At 39.2% G+C, this 18,383-nt stretch overlaps 1 protein-coding gene across 1 annotated transcript in view; it reads left to right on the top strand.

Annotated features, from left to right (window-relative positions):
- Positions 1-18,383, top strand: part of LOC118807435 (voltage-dependent T-type calcium channel subunit alpha-1I-like) — a 199,952-nt gene that overhangs the window by 167,651 nt on the left and 13,918 nt on the right. Inside the window, exons 29-31 of the mRNA XM_036569447.1 lie at positions 121-242; positions 2,284-2,760; positions 15,282-15,428. Of these exons, the coding sequence (XP_036425340.1) occupies positions 121-242; positions 2,284-2,760; positions 15,282-15,428 (746 nt within the window). The remainder of the gene's footprint in view (positions 1-120; positions 243-2,283; positions 2,761-15,281; positions 15,429-18,383) is intronic.

The following is an 18,383-nucleotide window of genomic DNA, read 5'->3' as shown; positions in this document are numbered from 1 at the left end:
TTAGCCATGCAAAAATCACATTTTTGACTGCAGAAGGTCTTTAAGAATATCTTTTTCTACTTGTTCAAGAAGGTCTCCCATCTTTCTCTTACACTTTCTCCTTAATATGTCCCTTTGAAGTGTGTAATGCAGACCATCCATGCGAGGGGATGAGTCGGCACGCTACATTCGAGAACTTCGGCATGGCCTTCCTGACGCTGTTCCAGGTTTCTACTGGTGACAACTGGAACGGGATCATGAAGGTGAATTACAATTACAAGTCAACCTTCCATTAAAGCATAGTAAGTGTACCTCAGCCACTCAGTATGTCAAAGAAAGTGTGAGCTCAGTGTAGACTGGTCTCTAATGAGTGAGTATCCTTTTCATCCCGAGAATGAAGTCTGTTTATTAAATGTCGATTGTGTAAAACAAAAAATCACAATATGATGCAACATGGGTGAAAGATCTCATTACATAACTAGAAATCACATAAGCAATGGATAACTATATGCCTAAAGGGCCCATCAAAAAAAGGACAGTGTTTAATGTGTGTATGAGTCCATATATTGAAACTAAGCTGAAAAAAAAGGTATAGTTTTTATAATGTCACAAAATCCAAAACAATTCCTTGCATCCACTTATTCGGCCTACAACAGAATAGATTACCATTTCACGTTGATGTGATCAGGAGTGTTTCAGCCCAGATTGCTTTTTGGATGGGGCACAATATAGGGCAGCCAGTCAGATCTAGAATGATTTACATATCACTTTGAAAGGCAGAGTAACCAAAGAGGCCTGTTTGGTTCTAGTGGATAAAAAGAGGTCACATAAATAGTGGCTAAAACTATTTCATGGTAATTCCACACAAATGATATGGGCCACTTATTGTGTTTTTCTCATTGATTCATTATTTAGTCACAGGCTTATCTCACAGGTATTTCCTCTGTATGATCCAAATGTCTCTGTTTAACCCTCTGTTTAACCCTTTCCCTATTTGTATCCTAATGCACTGTCCGGTGCGGTCCACTGGAGGATGGATTCCCTGCTTGAGTTTTCATTCCTCTCAGTTTTTCATCCATATGTTCTTAGTTAACACATTAACGACAATAATAAACATTAAATGAGTAGTTTGGAGAAAAAAATCAAATTGACATGATTTTTGACTCACCACAAATGCACCTGGTCAGTTGAGACGTGCTTGGTGTCAAAATTTTTGCTACTTTGGTTTAGGACTAAGGGATGGTCTGTGGAGCCACTGGTGGGTCCACCATCCAACTGATGCATTCCATATGTCTATTCAGGTTCAGACTCATTTGTGCAGAAAATGTGGTCCTTGAATTCATAATCAAAAGTGTTGTCATAAGTGGCTGCTTCTTCTCTGTAGCAGATTTTTTTTTAATTTTCATAGTTCATAATAAGTCATACAGTGTTCTAAACCACATCGACTTATCTGCACGACCTAAATAAAGACCTGGATTTGGTTTGAGTGGGTTGATAGGGGATTTGGGGATGTATGTTTGGAAAGAGTTTGGGTGACTATTGACTTCCAGTGTTTATTGGCAGTGTTAGCCACATAGCTGCTGTTCTAATCTGAACATGTCTCAGCTGATTGACTGCATTTGGGGTAAGCAGAAAATCATGTAAATTCGATTTTTCAATAATCTATTCTTTTAATGGGATACATTAATAATGGCACTCATTTTTTTTTTTTTAAACACAGCTGAAGATTTCCTTAATTTGACATTTTGAACCATGTGTATGGCTGCAGGCTGACGCCCAGCTGCTTGCATGTTGCTATAGAATCCGCGATTGTAGCTCTCTCATTCAAATACAGCCTTTGAAAGGCTTTTAAAGTACACCTTTAAAACACTGGACAGTGCTCGCAGGAAACCCATACACAAATCAATGAGTAGCAAACTGCTCCACATGCTGTATGATGAGAGCACGAGGCTACAATCGCGGAAGAGTTGGAATCATTGACTGTATGTATGATGTATATGATATATACACTCACTGGTTGCAGCCACTGTTCCTCTCATAGAAATCATGTGATTTTCATGTTCAAGTTCATGTAAACTCGATAAAACTAGTGTTCATGAAGTAGTAATAGAAATAAATGCATTCTGATGAATCTTATTTTATCCACTCATATGGGCATAACAAAATGGAATGAACCTAAAAAATGAATGGAAGAAATGTTTCAAATGCGATTAATCGTGATTAACTACACAAAATAACACGATTAGTCGCGATCAATCGTTTGACAGCCCTAGTAACTTTTTTCAACTCTGTATTTCCTCCCAGGATACCTTGCGTGAGTGCCCCCCGGGCGACACCTACTCCTGCAATGCCAGCCTGCAGTTCATCTCCCCCATGTACTTTGTCAGCTTTGTGCTGACCGCCCAGTTCGTGCTCATCAATGTGGTGGTGGCCGTGCTGATGAAGCACCTGGACGACTCCAACAAAGAAGCTCAGGAGGATGCAGAGATGGATGCGGAGATTGAGCTGGAGCTGGCTCAGGGTGGGCTGTGCTGTCTGGGGGGACTGGCGGCCGCCGCTGGGCCTGGACTGGGCGTCACGAGTGGAGGAGGAGGTGGAGGTGGAGGTGGTGGAGCTAGTAGTGGAGGTGGTGGAGTCCAGGAGAGACCAGGAGGAGTTGAGTGTGGAGGCAGACACGCAGCCATGGTGGGGGCTCACGTCCATGCCAGCCAGAGCGGATACACACCTCAGAGAGGAGGCCATGAATCGCATAACCACAGGAAGCTGTACTCACCAGCACAGGTCAGTTTCCTGCTGCATCCTTTCATCAGAACAGTACAACAAACACAACCATGTACTACAGAAGTCATATTAATATTTTTTTGTTGTCATATACAATAATAACTTGCACAGTATAAATTTAAGTGTAGCAAATGAATCCCCAAAGAGGTATTTTTGGATGCTTCATTTAATATTTCAAGTACTTTAAGAACAAGAAGACGTTATTATACGCTACAAAGTATACTACAATTATTTAAAGAGACATTCTAGCCTAAAATTAGCTTGTTGTGCTGGTACGAGTGGATCAGACACAGCAGTGCTGCTGGAGTTTTTAAACACTGTCCACTCACTGCCCACTCTATTAGACGCACCTGCGTTGTTGGTCCAACTTGTAGATGTAAAGTCAGAGACGATAGCTCATCTGCTGCTGCACAGTTTGTGTTGGTCATCCTCTAGTCCTTCATCAGTGGTCACAGGACGCTGCCCACAGGACGCTGTTGACTGGATATTTTTGGTTAATGGGCTATTCTCAGTCCAGCAGTGACACTGAGGTGTTTAAAAACTCCAGCAGCACTGCTGTGTCTGATCCACTCAGACCAGCGCAACACACACTAACACACCACCACCACATCAGTTTTACTGCAGTGCTGAGAATGATCCACCACCCAAATAGTACCTGCTCTGTGAGGGTCCATGGGGGTCCTGACCACTGAAGAACAGGGTAAAAGGGGGCTAACAAAGTATGCAGAGAAACAGATGGACTACAGTCTGTAACTGTAGAACTACAAAGTGCACCTATATAGTAAGTGGAGCTGATAAAATGGACAATGAGTGTAGAAACAAAGAGGTGGTCATAATGTTATGTAATATAAACACATATTATTTGTGTTGTTTTCACCCACCTCATTCACCAACAGTTCTTAAAATGAAAGGCCCGATGTTCTCTCACTACAATACCCAGCATGCATTACACAAATATTTACGAAAAAAAATCCCTGTAGTATCAATTAGTCATTAGTCATCTTTTGTCAAATATGATCATATAAATTGGGAAATCTAATCTTAAATCAGCGTACTTACTTCCAGAAGCTTGATAAACATGTCCAGTGGTCTTAGACTGATAAAATACTGAAAATACTAAACTTCTAAACTTCTAAACTTCAGAAGGAAAAATTGTTCACGAGAAGAATGAGCTCTTTTTTACTCATTTTTGTACAAAGCACTGCCTGTTTCTCTGCACAGGCAGGGTTATCTTGACACTTTCTATAATGTATTTGTGCTCCTGATTTGAAATTCCTTCTCTGACATTTGATGGATACCCTGCTGCTCAGCTCAGAGATATGATTGTGTTTATGGGACGGGAGTGATCTAATGGAGTCTGAAGCAAAACAGTTCTGGCAATGACTCATGTGAAGGCAACAGCATGCAGTAGGGTTAGAACATCATAAAGGCTGGACTAATCCCTCAGTGTCGAAAAGCAGCCACACGCACACTCTGTAACACTGACACCGTGACCGCATAATGCTGTTTCTACTGTCTGGAATACATACCTCATAACAAGGTGTCACAAACAATAAAGGCAGATGCTCGCTTATACACACAACCCCCCACCAGATGAATGTACATCCTCATGTGCTTGTGCGTGCAGGTGTATGTATGTGTATTTGTGTGTTTATATTGGTTTTGTGTATTTTCACAACAAAAAAATATGGAAACCATGGCAAATGTACAATGTCAGGAGTGGAAAATTGGTCCTGACTATAAAAATCATTTGGTTTTGGTTAAAGGGGTTGAAGATAGGGTAAGATTTAGGGTTAGATACAGAAAATTTGTATGATGTATAGAAATTTACATGTACAATAATGTGCAAAACTATATTAGAAGAAACATGTATTTAACAGAAAATTACTCAGAAACTGCAACAACTAAATATAATCTAAAAATGTTCAGTCATATATATATATATATATATATATATATATATATATATATATATATATATATATATATATATATACACCGATTAGGCATAACATTATGACCACCACCTTGTTTCTACGCTCAATGTCTATTTTATCAGCTCCACTTACTGCTGTGTCTGATCCACTCGTAGCAGCGCAACACACACTAACACACCACCACCACGTCAGTGTTACTGCAGTGCTGAGAATGATCCACCATCCAAATAGTACCTACTCTGTGAGAGTCCGTGGGGGTCCTGACCACTGAAGAACAGAGTAAAAGGGGGCTAACAAAGTATGCAGAGAAACAGATGGACTACAGTCTGTAACTGTAGAACTACAAAGTGCACCTATATAGTAAGTGGAGCTGATAAAATGGACAATGAGCGTAGAAACGAGGAGGTGGTCATAATGTTATGCCTGATCGGTGTATATATAAAGGTTGTTTGACTTGTAACAAAAGTGGAACCCTTTTTGGTTATACATAGAACCATTTTAAAAGAGTTTCTTTACAAATTACATAGAACTGCTTTCCTGTCATAAAGAGGAACCTTTCAACCATGCAAAGAACCATTCATGCATTCAGAGGGTTCTTTGAGTGTTTATGGTTCTATATAGAACCATAGGAACACTTTACCTTTATTACAGCTTCAAAGTTCAATGTTTTTCAAAGTTTAGTCTTAAAAGTTGGTTGCATTTTCTGCTTATCACACTCCAAGCAATACCAAACGCTCTTAGTGATGTTGAGGTTGGGACTCTGGGGCGGTCAGTTCATTTGTCTGAGAACACCAGCAGCTTCTTTATTTGATCTGTCTGTCTTTTCTCAGTGAGGCTTCTTGACAGCTACACATCCTTTCAGACTCATAGTGCTGAGTTGTCCTCTCACAGTGGAAGGATGGACAGAAACACCTGTGGATTGTTGCAGCTTGATTTTCTGCTCTCTCTCAAAGATGAAAGTACTGTTTATCTAATGGGAAAAGTTTTGGTGGTCTACCAGGGCATCTGAGGTGGTCCACAGAAATATCGCTTGAATAACTTGTAATTAATGGCTTTTTGGCTGGAAATGAAATAAACGAAGGGTGGTCTCTGAGACACATATTTGTGTCTGTTTGCATTTGGAGTATAACTGTTCATGTTAAGACCCCGACAGTTGTCTCGCTACCCCACCTTTGCGCAGTAAGTGATAAAAATAGCACAGACTGGCCTCTTCCTGCAGCACCTGTTGACTGCAGTGATTGGGCAATTTCGAATGCAATAGCAACAAGGCCAATCTCCCCCACTCCATCAATGCGGGACCATGATTACGGCCGGCAAACTCCTCAGAGTCTATTTATAGAGGCACATTCAATCTGGAATGAGCAGAGCGCGCCGACAAGGGGTGAGGAAGATGAGGCAGGAGAGGGGAAGGCAACATTTAAATAATTAATGTGGAACAGCTAAAATGGGAAGGAAGCATGCTTCAGATTGGAGCCAATGCAGTCTGAGGTTTGTTTACATGCTCAGATTAAGACAGATTGTGTAAGAACGCAGAGAACCTACGATAAAAAAGAAAGAAAATGGCAAAGGAGGCAATGCAGAGGAGTGAGGAGAGATACTGACAAAAGCAGCATATCTAACCAAAGCCAAATTAGAGTAAACAAAATACTCAAGTAAAGCAAAAAAAATTGCGAGCACCTATGGTGCTTGGACCCCTAACTAGCAAAAGCAATAAGGTTACAGCACCTACAGTGCTTGGACCCCTAAGAATTCACCAACTTTTTGCACGTTTCGTAAAAATTAAATGCTTAAATGCGTTTTCATCAAATTATCAAAGCCGCAGTCACACTCATAGGCTCCTAAGCAATGGAGTGAGGGGAGCAGGTGCACCTCCACTTTTATTAGAGGGGGAGAGGGGGAGCAAATGTGTAATTTTTATTGGAACGAAAATGTGACGTCCAAAGGAAATAACTCAGTAAGCACTCGTTTACAAAGTTATATTTTTTATGTAATTTGTCACTTTCCTGTACAACAACACTGTCACTTGAGACGGAGGTCGTTTTGAACACCACATTGCAGAAGAGTAGATTTATTCGGAAGCCCATTCTCTCCAGGTTGAGAAGAGACATTTCTCCTCTCTGTTTCTGACTGCAGTGCGTTATATGTTTGACTTTTTATCCCCAAACAATTCGTACTCAAGATTGTCTTGATAAAGGTTTATTTTCTTGAGATCTTAACTGATTATTATTATTATTTTCTCAAGATTTTGAGTCATATTGAAATAATCATTTATTTTCTCAAGATTTCAAATGATTATATCAATATAATGTTTTATTTTTTTTCGAGATTTTGATGGGTTATGTTGAAATAATGGCCTATTTTCTCAAAATTTTGACTGATCATGTCAAAATAATATTCTCAAGTGTTTCACTGACTATGCTGAAATAGTGGCTTACTTTTAGATTTTTGACTGATCCTGTCAAAATAATGACCTATTTTCTCAAGATTCTAAACAACTGTCAAAAAAAAATGGTTTATTTTCTTAAAATTTTGACAAATCATTTTGAAATAATAGCCTATTTTTGCAAGATTTTAACTGATTGTGTCAAAATAATGGTTTATTTTCTTATGATTTCAACGGATCATGTTGAGATAATGGCCTGTTTTCCCATGTCGAAACAATATTGTCAAGCGTTTCAGTGATTATGTTGAAATAATGGTTTATTTTAGATTTTTGACTCGCTGATAACAAATTAACATGTCTAGAAATAAATTAAATAGTCATCAAATTCTCACAGCAATCTCATAATGAGCTGTATTACACATGTTGACCACATTTAAGATGTTTCTACTGACTTAGAGAACAGTTTTTACAGTGTATTCACAGAACAAAGCTAATTCCTCAATTGCTGGATGGAAACTGCGATTTATCAAAGATGTATGTGTTTGAATCTGTTTGTCTACTATCACTTGCATTATGTGCTGCCGTATCTTCTTCTTATTGTTATCAGAGTTGCTTGGAAGCAGCCGTGCCACTAAAGCACTGAACTGAATTGAGACAGTGAGAGAGACGAAACAAAGAGGGCAAGAGTCAGAGACTAACAGTGAGTGAATGAGGGAGAGAGAGAGAAGAGGAGAAGGCAGGGATGAAAAGCAGCAGAGTGATGTGTGAGTGGCAGTGTGATCCTGCAGCGTGTTACTTCCTGCTCTCTGTCACTCAGACCTGTTTTCCAGCCGCCTTCCTTTTTTACCTCTGTAACGAGGGAGTACAAGAGAGAGAGAGAGAGCAGGAGCTGAGGATTCCTCTGTTCACCTCAGCTTTCAGTCTCTAATGATGCTTCTCACTGATCTCCACCATCACAGAGACCTCGCTGTAAGGCACTTGGCCAGAGATGTTTTGGAATTCTAATGATGGCATGTTTAAAGTGAAAAAAATGTATGGCATAAACACACACACACACACACACACACACACACACACACAAACACACACAAACACACACACATTTTCTAAGCCGCTTATCCTTCTGGGTCGCGAGGGGAGCTGGAGACACTATACCTACTACCATAAAAAAAAAATGAAAAAAAAAAATGACATAACCTAACAAGAAAATGTGCCACACTAATGGATATTTATAATTTTTCACTTCCCCGCCAGTGCAGAGTAGGCAGAGCCTACACAAGCTATGGTGCATTTAATGCTCTAAAAGGCATTTTGTGTATAATAAAGCAATAAGCCATGAGAGGCCGTGTTACTGCGATTTTACTACGAGGAAGGGTGTTCTTAGGCATGACGTGAAGCAGAGTAAAACACTCTTCCCTGTGATAAAATTGCAGTAATGCACAGTTTCACACGGCTTATTGCTTTTATAAAACAGCAGCCAACATAAAATTTGATAAAATAAAACATTTTTCAGAAAATAATTTGGTATTATTAATAATAATCGACATAAACAAGTGTTCCGCCAAGAAATGTAGTTCCTTTAGTGTAACATATTGTTGCCAAGCAGCCATGGACCGCTGAATGAGGAGAAGAGCATTCGGTCGCCCATTGCTGTATATTGTGGTCATTTAATATTTTTTTTACCATTTTGTCGTATAAGAATGAACATCTGATAACACAGCACTGCAAAAACTTTCGCTTTATAAGTACTTTTTAGTCACCAAATTACCTCCACAAATCTTATTTAGCACCAATCCAGCACCGCCCCTCTTTTTACTCTGAGGCTGAATCTTAAATGCCTCCCTGCTCCCTACATAGTGCACGATGTAGGAAACTACGTTCCATTTTGCTTTCTACTAATAATATAGTAAATATCCACCTTTATAAAAATACATAACTTGCTTAGTACAGTAGAAGCTCATATACTGCAGTATTTTTGCTCAAGCACAAAAATAAAACTACAAAATCACATCACTTTATCTTGAAAAAAATGGCTATGGCGTTTTGGTCCTTTTACAGTTTATTCATTTTAATGCTGTTTAGGTAGGGGGAGCAGTGCACCTCCTGCTCAACCCTCAAACTCCGCCTGTGAGAACAACTCTTGGCCCACGACCTTGCTGAATACTTTTCTGTTATTGGCTCACTGTCAACACATCTGCATTAATTAGGACATGTTTCACATCAATTATGTGTATATGAGGGCAAATTTAGATGTGTTCTTTGCAAATGATATGCAAATAAGGAACTTAGCACATATATTTCCATGCACTGAAGCTGATTCATCGATTGTGCCCAAATCGCCACTGTCTGTTTTTGTACAACAATTTCCTGAGTTAGACGCAGCGAACGTCATACTTCATGCACTCGTTTCTATGCAACTTTTATGAAGAATAGTTCAACCAGTTTGCATTGAAGTCCCTATATGTACTGAATAATAAGCTTTAGTATGTAATAAGCCTGGGATTTTAAGCGGTTAAAGAAAATAATGCATTTTTCCACATTTAGCCTCCAAAACAGGTGGAAACTGCATTCTGACGACTGTGAAAAGGAGTTAAAAAACACCAAGACTTAGCTTTTCAAAATGTTGCGTGTTTTCGAATGGTGTAAATGAAGTTATGATTCCTTGTGACTGATGACAGTGGCACTATGGCCTTTAGATTGCTGTTATATAATGCTGTTCTGCAATAAAAAAACCTCTTAAAAGCAGCTTCTCTGACCCTGACATGGCTCCAGATTGATCTCTTGGCTTGTCAATGCCAGATTAACATAATTAGTGGTTTGTATTGAGCACAGGTTCAAGAGCTGTGCTCAGTTTGGCCCTTCTGCTGCTGCTGCTGCTGCTGCTGTAGTGCCAGCCACACTTTCCAAACTGGGGAGAGTCCTGGCAGCATCAGCAACCTGCTCCACTGCAGAAACATTGCTGTCAGCACAGAGCCCAAGCTTTTACTGGATAAACACAGTACTAGATGTTCCTGGGTTGATCTGCAATAAAAGAGCTGGGTTTTTTCCTTTCGTGTTTTGAAATGGAAAAATAAGTGACAACCTGGCTGTACTTTCAGCTGGAAAAGGGTTATGCAATTTTCTGCTCTACACACATTCCCATAATAGACTAAAAGGACGGAGTCTTTTCAGTCTTCTCAGTATTAGTCTGATGGAGGGTTTTGGGTTTGATCCACCAGTGCACTGCAGACTGTTTTCATGCCTATTAGAAAAAGCCCTTTAATGACACGTCGCTTCAGGATGCTCACAAGTCACTTCAAGTGTCTGTAGTCTTTGAGAGGCGAGTCTGACTCGAATCTCGAGTCTTTAAATTTCAGCTTAGTCTTGTTATTAGCTGAAGGCATTGCATTCTACAAAAGACAACTCCAATTAAAAACCTGTCAATGTTTCGAGTTGTTTTGCCTCCTTCCTTTAAGTACTGCTTTGACTGCATGTAGCGCTTCATTCTGTCATTCAGCCTTAAGATTTCTCTGTTTTAAAGGCTCATTATTTGAGGTCGTATTGAACCTGATGCTGCAGTGAGCTGAGTTAGAACACCATTGCAGTAAAGACGGTGCATGACTGTAACTAAACTGATGGGCAGATTCAAACACACCTGGTTGGAAACTTAAGGTTTTATTAATTTACTCCACACTTAAAAAGATCACTGAACACTCGAAGAACCCTTTGCATGATTAAAGGGTCTTTTCTCCAGATTGATGGAGAATGTGCTGTAAATGGATCTATGTAGAAACGTTTCGGAAAGGGTTCTGTATAGTATCAAAAAGGGGTTCTTCTATTGGTACAAGCTTGACATCGCAACAATAGCAGAACCCTTTTCAAATAGATTCTATATAGAACCATATACAAAACGTTCTCCATCAATCTGAAGAACCATTTTACCGTGCAAAGAACCATGCAGTAGTTTTAGATCAGTTTGAGTAATCTAGAGCAGAGAAGGGGACTCAAGTCAGCAAACCTGATTGAATTGGGACCACCAACTTTAATACACACATTCAAAATTATGGTTCTTCAAGGGTGCTTTAGTAAAGAAAATGGTTCTATGTAGAACCATGAACACTCAAAGAACCCATGAGTAAAGGGGTTCTTTGCATTGTGGGTTCTTCAGATTGATGGAGAATATGTTGTATATGGTTCTATATAGAACCTATCTGAAAAGTGTTCTTCTATTGTTGCAATGTCAAGCTTGTAACTATAGCAGAACCCTTTTTGCTAACGCATTGTATAAGTGGTAATGGTTCTATATAGAACCCCCGAAAAACCACCTTTTTTAGTGTGTGTATTAAGGTTGGCAGTCCCAATTTAATCAGCTTTGTTTGTGTTTTTTTTTCCTTGGGCTAAAAGTCTTAAGTCCGTGTCAAGTCATGAGTCACTTAGGCGTCCAAGTCACTGACTCGAGTCCCCTTTTCTGCTCTAGATTACTCAACCTGATCTATAACTATTGCATTTGTGGCATGCAGCCCATTTTAGTACATTTCCCTGTTATTACTATGAAAAACAGAAAGACTAGGAACTCACTTATTAAAGTTTATTCATTTATTATTATTTAGAGTAAAACACATTTAAAGGGGAATTCCACCATTTAAAAAAATGTGCATGATTAAATTATGATGTAAACACTGTCAATCAGAGTAGTTTGATGTAAAATGTTCTGTTCTGGATAAACGTGCTAAGTCAGAATAATTTACAATGGTGGTGATAGGAACCAGACGTCTGAAGAGTTTGACGCCTCTATAAGCCACATCACAGAAATTTATAGCATGAAATGGTTATAAATTTGCTGCCTGTCTTACACGCTGTTTTATGATAGTTTTGAGATAAAAGTTTTATTATGAATAAAATTACACATAAATACTCAGAAGACATGTGTAAGTTTGCTGCTTAAATTGGATAGTAAATTAAAAATAACAGACATATTTTGCATATAAACAATTTTCACATAATTAGTAGATCAATTTGAGTTACATGTTTGTTTTAATTTAATTTAATTTAATAATAATAATAATAATAATAATAATAATAATAATAATAATAATAATAATAATAATAATAAAAAAAGAAACAAGTAATTTTTGTGGTACAGACTCTGTGACCCCTGGTTCCCATCACCAGCACTGTAAGGAAATCTATTTGGTCATCTTGGATCAGCTCGAATCTTCGTTCACTCCAAAACCTATGGGACTTGTGTTTGGGGGCCATCTGTGGCCTAACTAGCCGAGGGTGTGAGGTGTTGGCAGATGCCAGGCATGATCAGTCGATCTCTGAGCATCATGCTGAGTGGGGTGGATTGGGTGAGAGCTGAGAAGCCATAGCTAGACTGGATGTGTGAAGGGCTGTAGAGAGTTCATGAGTGAGGGTATGAGATGGTAATGCTGGCTGGGTCAGTGATGGGGCTTAGTGGCTTGGCTCTCCTGTGCGGAGTATCGATGTCCTCTCCACTGCGTTTCACCTGCAGTCTCTTGGTGGGCTCTGTGGACATGCCTGAGCAAGCACGATTGGGGGGTAGCACGCCTCACTGGGCAGCAGCTGGAACACTGTGTGCCTCTATCACCCCACATTAGAGAGAGAGAGAGAGAGAGAGAGAGAGAGAGAGAGAGAATGATTTGTACTCATTCGCTTCAACTCATTTGTCTGCACAGTACCAGTCAAAAGTTTTGAGTCACTTGTAATACTGATTGGAAATGATTAAAAACATACACTACATGGTTAAAAGTATGTAGACATATGACCATCATATATGAGCTTGTTGGACATATTCTAAAACAATGGCCATTAATGTGGAGTTGCCCCGATTTTGTAGCTGTAACAGCTTCCACTCCTCTGAGAAGGCTTTCCACAAGATTTTGGAGTTTGTCTGGGAACTTATGCCCATTCAGTCAAAAGAGCATTTGTGAGGTCAGGCACTGATGTTGGAGAAGGCCTGGCTTATAATTGACATTTCAGTTCATCCCAACAGTGTTCAGTAGGGTTGAGGTCAGGGTTCTGTGCAGGCCACTGGAGTTCCTCCACATCAAACCATGTCTTTGTGAAACTCTGGGGCTCAGTCATGCTGGAACAGGAAAGGACTTTCCTCAAACTGTTGTCGCAAATTCGGAAGCATATAATTGCCCAAAATGTCTTTGTGTGCTGTAGCATTAACATTATCCTTCACTGGGACTAAGAGACCCAAACCCTGTAAACCAGCCCCAGACCATTATCCCTCCTCCACCAAACTTTACTGTTGTCACTATGCAATCTGGTAGGTCGCGTTCTCCTGGCATCCACCAAATCCATATTCATCCATCAGGCTGCTAGATAGAGAAGCATAATTCTTCACTCTAGAGAACCTGTTTCCACTGCTCCAGAGTCAAGTGGCAGCTTTCTCAATCAATTTCTATCTAAACTTTTTTAATTTGAAACCTGTGAAGTTGCACAGAACTTGAATTACATTTATCTGAAACTACGCTGGGGTAATTCTTGTGAAACATGACAAATACTTCAAACCTATCCTAAAAAAACAAAATAGAAAAATGAAACGTAATATTTTTCTTTTTCTGGTAACACAAACAGCACAAACAGCCTGGTTGAATGACTATGTACTGTTGTTATAGTAAGAATTTAAGAAGAATAAGCTAAATATTATAATTAGTTTTTTATAGTATTTGGAATTTTATATTATTGCTGTAACACTGACAGCCAGGTTTTTAGTTTTACATATAGCATTTTGTTGTTTTGAATTACCTCATTAGAGTTTACAAAGACACATTTATGGTTAAGGGATTCAACAGTTAAAAGCAATACAGAAAATGAATACATCAGAAACAAGCTGTTCAGTCTACCACAGTTGCCTAGTCTACCACAGTCCAGACTCAGATCTGCATAAAAACACATCACTGTGAATCCTCCTCTTCATCCCAGCTCTCTTTCTAAAGCACACTGTGTTGACCCCCCCCAATAAAATTATCAAATACAAACAGCCCAATTAACTAGATTGCTTTGAATATCTTAAGTGCTAGTGTTCTTATTACTAACACACAAGGGAGGCACCAAAAGGCCTGCTAAGCTCACGCTTTAATCTGCAAAGCACTTTTTAATGCTAACACATAATTAATAATACACATGCAGGGTTTTTGTAGCTCCGCTGTGGCGGTCTGGTATTTAAAGAAGCAGCTTTTTCTCTTCTCCTTGCTTGCCAAAAATGCCAGTGAAGCGAGGCAAAATAATGTTTAATGAAATTGCACTTCCTGATTAAGTGCTTGTACTAAAGGCCCAGAGGCAGATACAAATCTAAAAGAAACAGCGTACATGTGTGAGTGTGTATGAGAAGGAAAATGTTTAAGGGGTAGGAAGTTCCTAAAATAAACTTATAAACCCTATTATATTATAGGTTTATTTCATTTTCTATATGTACCATGTAGGTGCACTTTATAGTACTACAGTTACAAACTGTAGTCCATCTCTTTCTCTGCATACTTTATTAGCCCACTTTTACCCTGTTTTTCAGTGCTCAGGGCCCCCACAGGACCACCACAGTGCAGGTATTATTATGGTGGTGGATCATTCTCAGCACTGCAGTGACACTAACTTCAGCAGCACTGTTGTGTCCGATCCACTCGTAGCAGCGCAACACACACTAACACACCACCACCATGTCAGTGTTACTGCAGTGCTGAGAATGACCCACCACCCACATAGTACCTGCTCTGTGAGGGTCCATGGGGGTCCTGACCACTGAAGAACAGGGTAAAAGTGGGCTAACAAAGTATGCAGAGAAACAGATGGACTACAGTCTGTAATTGTAGAACTACAAAATGCACCTATATAGTAAGTGGAGCTGATAAAATGGACAATGAGCGTAGAAACAAGGAGGTGATCATAATGTTATGCCTGATCAGTGTATAAGAGGACCTGAACAAATAGAAATAGAACAGAACAGCAAGAACAACAAATAAAACAGAAAGTGACCAGTGGTGCTGCCAACATAATGAATGATGAATGAATGAATGTTGTGTGTATGAGAGACAGAGAGAGAGAGATAGAGAGAGATGTGGTGGGTTTGTTTCAGGAAGGGCAGTGAATTCAATCTGTATTCATTTTCAGTGTCACAGAAAGTGCAGGAGAGAACTATACATGTTCTGGTGTTGAGGACTGTCTGAGAATGAGTTGTCTGTGGTTGTGTGCAGGAGAACCTGTGGCTGGACAGTGTGTCTCTGCTGATTAAGGATTCTCTGGAGGGAGAGATGCAGATGATTGATAACCTGTCAGGATCTGTGTTTCATCATTACTCCTCACCTGCTGTGTGTCGAGACTGCAGGTGCCATCCAGCAGAGGTAACACATACACACACACACACACACACACACACACACTGCTCACAGTGCTGTTCACACTGGAAGAGGTCATCAAATTACTATTATTATTATTATTATTATTATTATTAAACTTTGTTGATCCTACAGGGGAAAGTGTTCCTTTTTCTGCTTTACTAATCTCAGTCTGCTTTCACAGAATAATGGAGTACTTCAGTGTAAAGTCTAATTTACACAGTTTTCCCCTTATAATCAACAGCCAAGCCGGGAAATTTCTAGTGTCCAAAGTTTGCTTCTTTATTTTTGTCCTGGAGCTCTGAGACATCCTGATAGCTGTAATGTTACATTGCATAGACAAAAAGCCAATAATTCATATGAACTTTTGTCTGGTTTTATACAGTGAGTTGTTAAAATACAGACACTTTTGTTATTTAATATGCTTCCACTGCATATGTTCACTTCATATTTACACAATATCTTCTGATGTTGCATATAATGTCTTTTGTCTACAGTAAGAAGTAATAGGCTATTGGCAGCATTGTGGTTCAGTTTTGGCTCATTTCTCCTGGCTCACCATCTTCAGTTCTCCAAGGTTACAAGGGTTCCTCAATTTACTGTACATTTTCAGTGAATTTCAAGAAAGGAGACTCGTTGGGCCATGCAAACACCTTCACCTTCTTTTTCAGAGAGTTATTTGGATGTGTGTTTGGGGTTGTCTTCCTCCTAGATTCAGATTCTTGGCCGACGAGATTAAATTCTCCTCTAATATGTATCTGTGCTTGTAATATTATGATGCTTCCACTTCCATACTTCACTGGGAGTATGGTATTCTTCAAAAAACATATGAATAAATAAATAAAAATATAAAAATAAGATGCACAGGCAAATGGTAATCATCTATTATCTCCGCTAACATTACTATCCTGGTCACATTGTAACTGTGTAGATCCTATTCTTATCTAAGGACAAATCCCAAATAGGAAAACATTGGTCAATGTCAGAATCTTTTCAGAAGAAATTTCATCTTAAGAACAGTTTGAACACTTAAGAACAGATAAATGAGGCCCAGTGAATTTGTGAAGTTATTAAGCTAATAACCAAATTGATAAATCAGTAAATTCTGTATAAACTTTAATTCCTTTAAATCTATACAAATACAGTGTGTTTAGACAAATACCCTTCTGCAGTACTTCCTATGCACTATAGCTGTGCTCTGTTCTGTGTGTGTTTTCTGGGGTGCGATAGCCTTTAGATGGCTGCAGTAGTCTTTCTGAGCTTCCTTCTTTCGGCTAAATGTATAATAATGTCTGCCCAAAACATTAAGCTCTTCACTGCCCTCTAATGGAGTGCAGTGTTCAGACATTCTTAAATATGAGAGCCTATAATGTTACAGAGAAGGTTGATTTCTTATCAAAAACTCTAATTTGCTGTTTTATTTTTTTTAAACTTCTTGACTATACGAAAAATTCAGACTCATCCCCATAAGCCTCCATTCCTTTTCCAAAACTGCTGAAGAAAACTTCAACTACATTTGGTGTAAGCTGAAAATACTATAAACTATTCTTGTCCTGGCTGGAAAAAAAACTAATGTTACAGTGATGTAATAACAGTATTGTTTGAGTGAAATTCTGCCATCACATTGTTTTCATTGAGTCCTGGTTCTACAATGTTATCTGGAAAAGAAAAATAGCGAAATGTAGTGGGTTCTACTTCCTTACTACCCAAGCAAGAGGACAAAAGCTTGAGTGACAGCATTATATACCTGTGCCCATCAGTTCATTTTTGGATGAGGCCAGTTTCCTTGTGTCCATCCGTCCATTTCAGATCAAGCTTGTGCAGTTATCCCCTTCAGTACAGAGACTTGACAGGCCTGTATTTTCTTTCTTTGTCTTCCTGAAAAAGGATAGACTGATGTAAGTCTGGGTGATATGATGATACGATATCATTATTACAATAACATATGATCACTGATAAGCTTTTCTGAGCAAACCATGGATGTCGAGCACTGACCAACTCCATGTTTTGTTAAAAAGAGGGGTAGCAGGGGCTTCTAAGGGGCCTATCTGTCGATGGTTTCATCCTAATGTCAGGAGGTTCATATCCAGTGAATGTCAAGAGTTTAAGACAGCAGAGTCTTTTTAATTGGAAGTAGTGATGCACAGTTTGTGTTCAGAATGTTTTTAATCACAAATGTGAGCACTGTACAGTTCTGTTTAATCTGACTTATCACGCTGCCACCAAATTAAGAAAAACTAACTTAGTGCCTGAAAAAGTACTTGACGTCCTCTGTTTTTGTGTACTTGTCACAGTAAATGGTTTGAGATTTGCATACAAATTATAACATCCCACCCATGTGAAAAAGTAATTGCCCCCTAAGCTCAATAACTGGCTGTGGCACCTTCAGCAACAATTGCAACCAAATGCTTCCTATTCCTAGAGATCAGTCTTTCACATCGCTGTGGAGGAATTTTGACCCACTTTGCTTTAATTCAGACACATTGGAGGACATTTGAGCATGGACTGCCCGTGTAGGTCTCGTCAAAGTACGGACCATTAGGAAAAATGTATTTTGTTTCTTTTAAACCATTGATTGCCTTACTTAATTGTGCCTGAGCTTCAGATGATGAACTGATGAGCAGACATTCCTCTGCAGAATTTTCTGATAGACACCAAAATTCATAGCTCTGTCAATTATGGCAAGTTTTCCAGGCCTTGAAGCAGCTAATCATTCCCACCTTGTCACACTACCACCACCATGTCTCTTGGTGTGGAAGGCTGTGTTGTGTGATGTGAACGCTGACCTTATCTGAGGAAAGCGAGGCCTGCAGTTCCTTAGATGTTCTGGGTTATTTTGTGACGTCCTGGATGAGTCACCGCTTTGCTCTTGGAGGAATTTTGTTAGACCAGCCACTTCTGTGCAGATTCACTACTCTTCCAAGCTTTTACTATTTACATAAATAAATTTAATAACTCTCG

This window comes from Colossoma macropomum, unplaced genomic scaffold (genome assembly GCF_904425465.1).
Source record: "Colossoma macropomum unplaced genomic scaffold, Colossoma_macropomum, whole genome shotgun sequence".
In the NCBI taxonomy this organism is placed as follows: domain Eukaryota; kingdom Metazoa; phylum Chordata; class Actinopteri; order Characiformes; family Serrasalmidae; genus Colossoma; species Colossoma macropomum.
The sequence above is the reverse complement of the archived record's forward strand: the minus strand, read 5'-3'. Positions and strand labels throughout refer to the sequence as shown.